The 14,103-nt window shown below is 34.0% G+C and overlaps 1 protein-coding gene across 1 annotated transcript in view; it reads left to right on the top strand.

The window, feature by feature from the left end:
• LOC106875212 (uncharacterized) overlaps positions 1-6,277 on the top strand; it is a 188,616-nt gene extending 182,339 nt beyond the window's left edge. The window contains exon 16 of the mRNA XM_089365498.1: positions 1,015-6,277. Coding sequence (XP_089221624.1) covers positions 1,015-5,117 — 4,103 coding nt within the window. The 3' untranslated portion in view covers positions 5,118-6,277. The remainder of the gene's footprint in view (positions 1-1,014) is intronic.
• Positions 6,278-14,103: the final 7,826 nt, after the last annotated feature.

Raw genomic sequence — 14,103 nt, 5'->3', positions numbered from 1 at the left:
CTGCATATCACTTCTAGAAACAGGTGTAAGAAACTAACTTCACACCTACCTTATGGTCTATACTTCTGTAACAACTCAAACATCATGTTTAAATATATGCCACCATTGTGTAACCAGAGGCCATTTGTGTACCTGTTTGCGCCTTTATTATACATGTACCTGCTTGATTGAAACAATGCCTATAGTCAAGCACCATTTCGGCAGCTATAACGTCAGTTTTTGGTTCTGGTTAAAACTGAGATTTTTTGGTAGCAAGTCGATCTGAGCACTGATGCTAAGCAGTTTTTTCATCAGACGTAATGTTGCTTGAATTACATATACGTGTGCACGTGCGTATTGTACATACATATATATGTATTTATTTATTCATATGGTCAGATAGTGGGTTCTTACAAAAATGTGAAGTTTCAAATGTGTGTGTGTGTGTGTATGTGTTTTGCATGCTTCCACTGTAGCCCCGGGTTGACCGATGTAGCGTTGGAAGGGGATTCTGTAGACAGAAAATGAAAGAAGGTATCGTGTGTGTGTGTGCGTGTGTCAGTGTCATGTATATCATATATTATATAAAATTTTTAGTAGCAAGTCAACCTGAGCACTACATAATATATATTACATATACATATTTATATATATATTAAATTATATATACTTATTCTTTTACATGTTTCAGTCCAATGACTGTGGCCTAAATTATATATATATATATTACCCACACACACACACACGCGTGTATATATATATATATATATATATATATATATATATATATATATATATATATATATATATATTATATATATATAATTTGTGTTTGTTTTAATGGAAAAATCAGCTGTTACCACCCAAATATACTTTGGAATATATTTTTAATATTGTTTTTCTCATTTTCATTACAACTGTATTTTGTACTCTTTCGTGTCTTATTTATCAGATATTTATATTATATATGTAATTTTTATTTTTATTTCATGGCCTTCTATTTTTATTTATTTATTTTTTTATTCTTTTTCGCAGAAGAAATGCTCTTGCAAAAGGAAAAGGGTTCTATTGTTGATATGCTGCTTGCTGATGTCCGCAGCGGTTTTGGTAGCCACAATTTCATCAGTGATAATTCGTCTGTTCGAACATCTGACAGTATAAGTGAAATAACTTCTTACATGTCCAGCGACAGTGAAACTACCCAAAATAGTGATAGTAATCAATCGGAATTTATGAATGGAGATAGCAACTTGACAGATGAACCTGCGTCTGATTTTATCCGTCTAGGGTTCGGAAGAAAAAGTATGCGCAAATCAAAGCACAAAAACAATTTTCGCTCTAACAGTTCTGACAGCTTATGTACAAGTCAAGGAAGCAGACAAGCATCAAGTGAGAACAATACTGATACAGAAAGTCTTGGCAGCAGTCAAGATGACAGAGCAAGTTTTCGCCGAATGAGGTACTCAAAGGGAAATGACGACGAATTGTTTGAGTATTTGGGCAATGGATCAGATCAAATAGCATTCAGGAGAAGTTATCATGGTCATCCAAGAAATCAAAAGCGTTTGGTTAGGAGAAACACAAGTATTACTTTTGAACGCGAAAGAGGGCCGTCTCCAACTATGTTCGACGACTCTATCGACTCCATGAGATTTCTCTTGAATAAAGATAAAGTACCTCTTGTAGACGGAAGAGCCAAATCAGACACTTTAACCACCGCCAAACCAATAAAAGAGTCACTTCGAAAATCGGCGAGCGCTCTAGAAAAGAGAGATATAGATCGGGCAGTGAAAAAAAGGGAAGCACTTGTTGTGGCAAAAGAACAACGGTATGACAGAAATTGTCTTAAAAGAACACCCAGTTTATCTACCTCCTATAAACATTACAGTAAAGATTATTATCATGGTGATGAAAATTCTCAACCTTCCTCGCCAACACAGGTATTAGGGCTCAGAAGCCCTACGAGAGTAGAAAGATCAAATTTACTAAAATCGGCTGGAGATGGAGAGGATTCGTGTAAAATGAACACGAAACAAGTCGGCAACAGTGTGATAAACCTGGATAAAACAAACAGTGGCGTAAAACCGAAATCTCCGTATGTACTTACAAGGGATGAACTTTTGGAGTCAGGTAGTTCATTGGAAAAACCTGTTGACTCCAATATGGTAACTCCAGAACATTATTCATCAGATAGAAATCGCGTTTCTGTATCTGTTAGATCACAACTTAGTCGGCAATGGCAAACGAACTTAGATCCTGAAAACATGGACTCTATGCTGAAGAAGATGGACAGAATCAACAGTGAGAAAAATGAAACTGAAACACATCTATCTCCGGAAGAAAAAAGCGAAGCGAAAAGAAAATTAACTTCGTCAGACTCACCTAATGACAAAGACAATAGGTTACGTCGTGATAGACGTAAGATAAGACGGAAATTATCAACAGATGAAATCGAAGATGCTTTGCAAACTCACAATCAACCAGTTACATCAACTGCACACAGTGTGTCCGGAGAAAACTATCTTGAAAATAATTCGGAAGTAAAAACACCACGGTCTCGATCTGGAAGTGACAGCACTGGAGAGAGCGAAAGAGTTAAAACTCGCAAAGAAGAAAGATCACAAAAGCTAACAGGTAAAAGAAGGTTTCTCGCAGAGCGATTCGGAGACAAAGAACATACTTCGACTGGGCGCTGTCGTAGTAACGTAGAAAAGGAGTCTGTCGATCGTGCTCTTCAAAATTTAATGCCTCAAGGATCAATGAATAGATCAAAATCCTTTGAATCTGTAGCACGAAAAAATAACAATAAATCTAATATGAAAAAGGGGCCAAATAGTGGAAGTACACCAGACACATCTCAGGAGAAGAATAATTTAAGAGGCAATTGCATGGGTCATTTCCCATATAAAGGAAATGATGACAGCGAGAATGAAACGCCTGTCGAAAATGTTCGGCATTCATCAAAGAACTCTAGTCGCTTATCGGTGAAATCGACTTCAACCGAAACTTTGCAGGCAGAGAATTATAGTGACAATGAGTCAAATAACTTATTTGAACACAAAATAAAACCCAATGCGGAAAATGATGAAACAAATGATAAACGAAGAGGAACAGAAGAAAAAAAATTAACAGAAGAAATCAATGATAATCCGAGTTTGAATTATTCGGTGAACAACTCTACTGCTACAGTGGAAAGAAGACCTCACCGCGTTCATAGTTTGATTGAAAATTCGTCATATCTAATAGACCAGAACACTTCTCCTATTACCTCATGTGAAGACGAAGTAAACCCAACCCTTATCTTGGCGAAATGGCGTTTTAAGAGACAGGAAAAACGTAGGAGTCAGAGTAGCTGCATAAGTGAAACAGAGAAACTGAAGAATACAGATAGTAGTAATAAACTAGAGCATGGAGTTTTGATGTCAAATTCTGAGTGTGGATTTAAAAACGAATCCAGTTGTAGAAACAGTGTAGCCTCTGCTTCTGACAAAGATGAAGGGTTTGAAACTATGAGCGAGACCATAAGCCAGAGGACTTCAGTTAGTAGTAATTTGGACTTGGAATCTAGCTACGGTACTTCAATCAATTATAGGAAATCAGAAAGTAATAAACATCGAACAGAACCTGATTTCATTAAACATGGGACTGAACTTGATAGTACTCGACATAACCTTAAATCTGGAATTATAACTGTTAATAGGGTGGCAACAGATGTTTCCGAATCAGATGTTCGCAAACAACGGACAGAATCTTGGACAGAATCAACTGTTCGTGTGAATGCTTCAACTTTGAATGAAAACCTATTCATAGACAGAAAGGCTAACTTTTCAACACCTTTATTGAAGAAAGGTGGAGATTATTCGAAAGATAATCATTGGAATGATACAATGGAGAACAAAACAAAACCACCTTTAGTGAGGCAGTTGTCAGTATCTACAAACACACCCGATAAAACTGTTTCTGACACAGCTGATAAGGACTCTATTAAAATGCTTGATAGTAGCAATGTATCACCTAAGACAACACCAAAGACCGCTAGTATTCCAAGTTACATGAAGAAAACATCTAGCAGTAAAAAGAAAGTAATAAAGGAATCTCTAGAGCTTCAACCAACAATCAAACGTTCTAGTTTTTCTCGCAGTTCACATCGTTCGGGGAAACATGTTCCAGTCAGCTCACAATTAAACAAGTCTGGTTCAACAGAAAGTGTGTCATCGTCGCCTCAAAACGAAAGAATTAACCAAACTTTTCTTAGACGGTCAATTGCTGGAACAACTGCAAAATCAACTGCATCTCTTACGTCATCGAAACTCGGGTTTTCCTCAAATGTTACAAAATTGCAACCCATTTCTTCACCTCGAGCAACCAACTCTCTCAACAGCAAACTCCCTTCGGCCGAATCAAAAATAACAAGATCTACTTCTTTTAACAGAAGTCATACATCAAGTTTCATGTCACCTACCGCATCATCAAGAGCTAAAAAAGATCCCAAACAATCTACTGCGAATACTCAAGAAAGTATAAATAGCAGTAGCTTATCTAGTACACCTGCATCAAGTACAAAATCAAGCTCGGGTAGTGTCAAACCTTCGCTTGCTAAATCATCTAGTTTGCCGAAAAGGAAAACAGATTCAAGTAGCTCAAGTTGTAATACAAAGCTGCTTCATTCCTCGTTAAAAACAAATACCCCGTCTCCTTTCTCGAGAACAAATAGTATACGGCGTTCTATGGGGATGCCTCGGACGCCATCCGAGAAGACTACCAATCAAAAAGTGAAAAATAGCTCTGCATACGAAGAAAATAAACACACTGATGTTAAAAATAATAATAGTAACATCACTACCAATAACAAAAAGAGACTCAGCAGTACTTCCATGGATAAGGCATCAAACGTAAACGGTTCTCACAAATCCCGAATGCCAGTCAAATCTGTAGATTCAACGGTTATAAGTGAGAAAACTGTCAAAGAGCGCAAGCCCCAGAAGACATCAGATCAAAGTTCGCCCGGAAAAAAATTATCGATAAGTGATAGAGAAATAGATAATGGCGGATTTACAATAAGCGACAGATTTAAAAAGAAATTTTCCAAATCAAAAGACAAGAGTTACAGGCGAGTCATTAGTAACATAACAACTTGATTAGCGATTCTTGAGAAAGCTGCAAAATGCATTAAAAAAATATATTCTTAAAGTATGTGCGTACATAAGTTTATAGCTCGTACAAGATTTGATCATTCGAGTGCCTTTTGTATACAGAATCGAACACAACTAAATTATTTTTATACCTCAAATACTATTAAACTGTTGCAGTTTTCTTTAAAATATTAATGAATTTTAAAACGAGGAATATACTTAAGTATTCTTCGATATTGCATCATACACACAGTGATAAAAACTTACATGCGAATATTCGTGACGTCTAGAAAAAAAATTTACTGTTTATCATACCAGTTTTTGGTTTTGTTCTCAAGTCGAGTGTCATGTATAATGGTTATTATCACATCATTTAAATATCATATTTTAAACAAATATCTACGGCATCACCAAGTGCACCTCTGTTACTATTGTTATTGTCGTAATTGCAATTTTAAGCGGACAGTGAAATGACAAGATAACCGAATCAAATATGCAAATATATTTGCTCTTATAGTTGTAGCTGCAGTTATATAAACAAGAAATATCAGAAGGAAACAAGACAAAGTAGGATGGGGCGGGGTTATTTCGAAAAGTTTCTAGGTTTGAAAATTCCTGCTAATTATGAAAACCATGATTAAAGGACGAAATTAAAATTATGGTCATTTAAAGAAATTCCACGCGCTTTCAACGTGAGTGGACTCCATAAATGAGTTGACATATTCGACGAGGTGGCTATCTGTTCTGTTCAGAAAATAGAGCCTGATATCTCTGGGATATGGGAATAAGCTTGCCACAAGTTTAAAAACACACGCACACGCACACGCACGCACACGCACACGCACACACGCACGCACGCAAACACGCACAAATTTGTAGTGTAATATACGGATTGATATAATCATGTGGCTTTTACGAAAAGCTCCTCTAACGGACCCGGCTAGCAAGATAAAATATAAACGTTTACGGTTATATTTTAATTAACTACGAAGGGCAGTCTTCGAAAATACAAGCGTTACAAGCATGGCCGCAGTCAAATGACTGAAACGAGTGGTGGAAAAGGAAAAGCGAAATTAATCGGTTTTATGATTTTCTTTATAATAAAAACGGATCTTTTTTAAAACGGGGGCCACATTTTTCATTAATGTTTTACGTAGTGTTTTTGGTACCGAAAGACTTTCAAACTTCGTATACTTATCTATTTTGTGTTATAGAACAGAAAAATGTTTTTGTATTCGAATTTATTTCATGTAAAAAATTGTCTTATTTCGATAATTTCAACCAATCACTGACGTCCACTCAGCCGATATACATTAAGTGCCGACTACATAAACAAACGATTCTTCGTTTTATTTGCTTTTTTTCATTTTAAATTTGCTTTAACCCTAACCCTAAGCCTAAGCCTAACCCTAACCCTAACTCTAACCCTAGGGTTAGGGTTAGAGTTAGGGTTAGGGTTAGGGTTAATTGTTTCAGAATCGTTTGTTTATGTAGTCGGCACTTAATGTATATCGGCTGAATGGACGTCAGTGATTGGTTGAAATTACAGAAATACGACAACTTTAACATGGAATAATTTATGGATTTCTTTTTTTTTTAAGAAGACTAAGAGAAAAAGATGTTTTATATGACACATTCTACCAGTGTTCCAAGTTTCAAAGTGTTTCGTTAATGAAAAATGTGACCCCCGTTTTAAAAAAGATCCATAAAAACTGTTTATTCCAAACTGCATACAAAGTTATGTAATACGTACAATATATGCAACATGTGCAAAATTATTATTGTTCATTTACATCTCCAGATATCCTGTGTTGAAACACAATCAACTTATGAGGATGAACTGGAAATTTTGTAGGCTATGATGACAGAGCTGTGAAATCTTGCGTGCATTAATGTTAACCTTTCCTTTTAATAAACATTGTTTCTTTTATGGTAAACGACATCTAACTGTTCAAAGAACGCTTTTAACGTAATTAATAGCAACTTCTCTTGCAAATCGACAAAATTTAGCACCGTAGTGTTATCAAGTACCTGTAGAAAAAGGGGTCATCCCCCTCCCTCCAAGGACATTCAAGTTAACATGGTTGCTACATTAGGGGATGATGCACCAGCTTTATCATGAGTGCAAAAGTAGGCGGCTGAATTTTAAGGGGGTAGAGAGAGTTTTGAATATGAACCATGGTCTGGACGCCCAGTAACTGCCGCCACCGAGGAAGCATTGATCTTCTTTATATGTTCATGGATGACAGCCGATTAACTATAAATCAGCTCGGCAATGCTATTAGCATATCCCTTGAGAGTCGAAAATATTATGGACCATGAATTCGGCATGACGAAGGCCTGTGCTCGGTGGCTGCCACATCATCTGATACCTGATCAAAAGCGCACCGGGCTGATCACATCACAGGGAAATCTGACTTTGTTTAAGGCAAATCTAGCTGATTTACTTGAACTTTGCCTAATCCATCAATTTGAGCCAGAGACAAAGAGTCAATCTGTGCAGTGGAAAAACCCCTCTTCACATGCTCTTAAAATGGCCAGGGAAGGTGAAAACCTCAGTTTTGGAGAATGCAAAATAGGCTGTTTATTAATTATTTTCACAAGGGACATACCAATTCATTTTTCAAGGTATCCGTACCATTGAAAGCTAAATCATTTTTATTACTCCCTTTGACATTTTGCGCGGTTAGTTGGTAAACAGACTGGTAGATCCATGAATGAACACTGGTGGGAGTATAATGACCAGAAACAGTTGTTGATACTTAGGATCAGTGATTCTCAACCATTTTTATCTAATTCCTATTTTACTTGGATTGACCGCCATAACCATTTGATGTTAAAGAAAAGACTCTTACTATATTTTTATAATTAAATATTATTAGGAACTACAAAATATTTAAAATATTTTGTGAATTGTAGAAGCATGACCAATTTATTGTACAAACTTTTTAAAAAGTAAATCTTTTATCGCACTCCCCCCGCCCCAACCAGGGCCATGTGGACCCCCGGTTGAGAATCATTCATTTAGCAGCATGCTGATGATCAACATGGCAGCTTGCTGGATCACATAATCATCTAAGTATCGAAATCTTGTCTAAACACCCGAGAGGTACTTGGATCTGTTCTCACACGTAAGAAATCGCCATTAGAAAATATGCTTAGCAATTAATAGAGCTACAACGCCATTACTGTAACTACCCATGTAAACTACATATGCGTGTGTGATGGAGGTGGTGGTGGTGTGTGTGTGTTTGGTACATGTAGTATAGGATTAGAGTGACAGCAAGATACAAGGAAATCCGTACAGATAAATACATGTAACTATGAACAATTCTAATACACATGCACATATACGTGCAGGCACACGCGCGTAAACACCCTCGTACAAGAACCAACATATGCGCGCGCGCGCACACACATACAGACATGCACACACGCGTATAAAACTGGCTACGTTGGCCATACGCGCACGCAGCGCGCGCTCAATTCTGTTATCTCCTTTTACTCTCTCTCTCCCTTTCCCCGATATAAGAAACTACACTCATAGACCTTTATGGGATGACAAGCAGGTTTTAGCTGAAACTGACCTTGAATAATAAGGCCGGACCACGGATGACCAATGCCTACACAGTCACAGACATACATAAGTTTGGCAAACGAGTGTACACTTACAACTGTACATGCTCGCACACGCACACATACTCTTCATCTAATCTCATCCTTCCTTTGTCTTGTAAGCGACCATACATCTACATATACACAGGTGTAGGAATAACTCACAGGCAGAGTCAAAACTGTCCTGGAAGTGCGAGGACAAATCATTGCTGTGGTCGTGATTAGCGATAAAAGAACTTTGATAAAAAAAAAAGCACGCAATTTATTGTTTGAAGAAGACATTAAGCAAGGAAGCGATTAGATAATTAGGTAATTAACCTATTGACTAACAATAAAGAAGTGATATTGAACCAATGCGTGTGTTATTATTTGTATAATGACTATCTCAAAATACAAAATTTGTTTCAATACACGAATTCACATCAAGCAGCTCAGAAATCATGTACAAAACATGAAGTAATAACAAATAATAATAAAAAGATTTATACTATATTAGTTATCAATACATTAAACTCACCCGTTAATCCTCTGCCAATTGCCCTCTCAGTCTATATACGTATATACAGAAATATACACATTTATACAGCTGTGCACAAACACGCGTCCTCAAACTCACTTCCATGCGTATACGCATACTTGCCGGCATTCGCTCCTGTACCAACAACAGCGTGCATATATATATATATATATATATATATATATATATATATATATATATATATATATATATATATATATATATATATAATGTGTGTGTGTGTATACACACACACACATAAACGTACATATTTATATACTCCATATACACATGCATATCAATATTTATTTCTTTATTACCCACAGGGGGCTAAGCATAGAGGGGACAGACAAAGGGATTAAGTCGATTATATCAACCCCAGTAATTAACTGGTACTTCTTATTTAATCGACCCCGAAAGGATGAAAGGCAAAGTCGACCTCGGCGAAATTTGAACTCAGAACGTAACGGCAGACGAACTGCCGCTAGGCATTTCGCCCGGCGTGCTAACGTTTCTGCCAGCTCGCCGCCTTATCAATATTTCCACGAGCGTGTATACACACAAACATTTAGGTACACAAGTCAATTGTTTTTCAAATCAGGATGTTTGATAATGTGAATGAACAACAATAATATTATTGCATATTCTATTTATAGAAGAACTTGATATTTGGTATGGAATAAACAGTGTTTGCTGACGAAAACGTTCATAACATTGATTTCAATTCGTTTTCTGCTATTTAAATTTTATATTTAAATTGCATATATATATACATTTATATATTAAATTGCATATATATATATATATATATATATATAAATTGCATATATATATATATATATAAATTGCATATATATATATATATAAATTGCATATATATATATATATAAATTGCATATATATATATACATATATATATATATAAATTGCATATATATATATATATATATAAATTGCATATATATATATATATATAAATTGCATATAAATTTATATATTAAATATATATATATATATAAATTGCATATAAATATATATATATATATAAATTGCATATAAATTTATATATTAAATATATATTTGTATATTAAATTGCATATAAATTTATATATTAAATATATATTTGTATATTAAATTGCATATAAATTTATATATTAAATATATATTTGTATATTAAATTGCATATAAATTTATATATTAAATATATATTTGTATATTAAATTGCATATAAATTTATATATTAAATAGATATTTGTATATTAAATTGCATATAAATTTATATATTAAATATATATTTGTATATTAAATTGTATATATATATATATATATATATATATATATATATATAAAAGGGGATATCAATATATCTATAAAGGTTTCTGTTTTATACTTACATTGAAATATTAATTAGACAACAAATTCTCAAAGGCTTCCATAAAATGAAATGAAAGTTTAAGGTTTGGATAGATGTTATATAATAGTTGTATCGCAAGCTAATGCAATATGTTATTGCTATTTCTTTTCTTTGCCTTTGTGTGTGTGAGAGAGAGAGATTCTTATATTTATATGAAAATCAGTATGTATGGTTTCGTTGAACATTAGTTGTAACAACTGTGCTAACACAGGGAGTCGATTAAACTTCAGCATTGAGGTAAGAATTTCTTATTTGTATTGTTAGATATTCTTTGAGTTGCATTTTCTGAAATTGTATGACTGACAGACCACAATGATCTAACACAGACTCTGAATGATATATATATATATATATATATATATATATATATATATACAGTGTGTTACAGTGAAACAGACGTTCTAGATGTGTGCGAGTGAGTACACGTATATGGGTAGATGGGTGGATGGATGTATATGCCAGTGTCAGTGAAGGGGTTCTCAACCGGGGTTCATATCGCCCCTGAGGGTCCTTATGATTTGGGGGGGGGGGGGCCCATGCAACAAAATAATAAACTGGGGATCCAGAATAGTGTTTTAAAAGCATCTGGAAATTTTTTACTTTAGATTTATTTATTTGTATAAATTGCAAGAACCAGCTAGGTTTCTTTTTCTAATATTTTACAAAATTCAATCTACACCAGCTAATGTGTGAAAAACAAAATGGGAATTTTGAAAGAAGTATCTATAAAGCTAGTTTTTAAACATCGAATGGCTATGGGGGTCCACCAGAATAAAATAGTAATCAAAGGGGTCCAGTGATAAAAAAAATGGTTGAGAACCCCTGCATCAGTGTGTATGTAGTTTGATGTTTAACAGGAGGGAGACGTTAGGGTTAAAGTATTGGTTCTCAACTGGGATTCATATGGGTCCAGGAGATCCTCTGTTGTAGTTTAAGGACCTATGAATATATTTTGCTTTAGCTGGGTTTATTGCAAGAAAAATGTAGGCTTCTTTCTCTTAGCATTTTTCTTAGTTAAACATATTAAGCTGCTGAAACCTGCTTTCTCACAGATAACTATTGCATACCAACACAAATGGATGTGTGATAAACAAAATAGAAATTTTTTTAAGTATCTATAAAACTAGTTTTTAAAAATCAAATGCCTATTGTGGCCCACCAGAATAAAATAGTCATCAAAGGGGTCCATAGAACCACTGAGTTAAACAAACCCCAGACTTTTGTGATATAAATCTTACTTGTAACTAATGCAGGGAGCAAAAATGTCCGAAGCTACCGAAAATGCTATGATCTACGGTCGACAGCTGATGAAAAAGTCATGCGGCATGTTTTATACAATTAAATATATGTGATATTGACATTCTGAAAGAATCGTTCGGATTAAGGGATATGAAATGTATGGTTTTATTTGTCATTGAATACCTACAGATGCAAAGGCTAGGAGCAGAGGAATATATCCAGATTCCGCTAGAGAGACGTACTGGATTTTGAATTAGAAATTTGCATGGTTATTGCTTTTGCCTACTCGCTTTCCATTCTAGTGGTGCCAATGTAATAACAGAAAGTAGAGTAATTTGTCTAGAAGATTAGTTTGCACGAAGCATATAAAGACAATATATAGAACAATGAGAATTGATCTTCTGCCACACAAATTCGGTGATAAAGGAAGAGTAGATCAAGTGTTCATCGGTGCATAAAAGATCATTTATCAACACGAATAAATGTTACTGAATATATGTTTATGTACGGGTATATTTCTGCATCTGTACATATGTGTGTATGCATTTAATGTATACGTAATATGTCTATATAGGCATGCACGTGGATATGCATGCAAAGTATATGCTTGTTTCTATATATATTTGTGTGTGTGTGTGTGTGTGAAATATATTAGACGCACACAAATGTATTACCAACTGTACAATATCGAATATCAAAAACGTAACCCTTGGGTAACGTCTGTGTGTGCGTGTACACATATTTCATATCTGTACATATAGGTATCTGAACCACCGTATGCACATATATGTCGATGTAAAATTTGCATGTGTGCCTATGTAATGTATTGATATTCATATGCATTTACATATTTGCATGTATTCATTGTAAATGCAACTTGACTGGTGTTTAAGTTTCATGTATCCGCTTATTCAGCAGGAGTAGTTGAACAAGCTGGAAAGCGAAGCTTGAATAACAGTTCTTGTGCGTTATACAAACAGAACAAGCCTTGCTGTTCTAATAGCTTGAAACTTTTAACTATATTCAACATACATACATATGTATGTGTGTGTGCGTATATATATATATATATATATATACCCCACACACAGTGTGTATGTGTGCATATATATTTTTTCAGCTTCAGTAAAATTGTGCATTTATACACGTGTATCAATGTATGTATGTATATATATATATATATATATATATATATATATATATATGCATACATACATACATACACGTGCATGTATGTTCATATATGCGCATATATATGTATATTTGTATGTGCGACTATGTGAGTGTGTATATATATATATATATATATATATATATATATATATATACACTGGTATATACACAGACAGATATATATAGTTATGCAAATAGATACAAGTGTTTGTTAATATTTATATGTATGTATATAATATATAAATATATTCATACATACATATATATATATATATATATATATATATATATATACAAGTACGTATGAATAAATACACATATATAGATACATATATATATATATATATATGAACATATGTATACAAATATATATATACATTTATGCATATATACATGTACAGATAAATGCATATACATGCCTAAATATATTTAGACATATATATGCATGTATGTATACATATATATATATACATAATTATATATCTATATAAATTTATACAGATATACTTATGTGTGTATACCAGTGTGTACCAATATGTATACACTTCTGTACATGCAATTGTGTATTTGTATAAAGTTTACATGCAAATGTGTTTCAGTATGAATATGTATATACTAGTATATGTATGCATATATGCATGTACATATATGTAAGCAGATATATATATATATATATATATATATATATATATATATATATATATATATATAGCAATAAGAAAATGAAGGGGAATAGGTGGTATTCATCAACTTGCAGACATTGTATTGTGTCAATTTACTTGTTTAATTTTTACTAAAAGGACAATAATAACAATATACAAAGAATCATATAAATAAGTGTCCCTTTGGTCGCCTTTAGCGAGATATTATCCCGAATGCTTGCAATTCCGAATTCTTCTTCAGAATGTCTGAATATGCTCGTTAGATCTTGCTCCGTCCGTCTCTACCACCAACTTTGAATGCCTTGCAAACATGCCCTCTGTGCTACGTGTTGTCTTCTAAGTCTTATAACAGTAATATTATAGTAGATTCTG

This window comes from Octopus bimaculoides, chromosome Z, assembly GCF_046866305.1.
Source record: "Octopus bimaculoides isolate indiv1 chromosome Z, ASM4686630v1, whole genome shotgun sequence".
Lineage (NCBI taxonomy): Eukaryota > Metazoa > Mollusca > Cephalopoda > Octopoda > Octopodidae > Octopus > Octopus bimaculoides.
The sequence above is the reverse complement of the archived record's forward strand: the minus strand, read 5'-3'. Positions and strand labels throughout refer to the sequence as shown.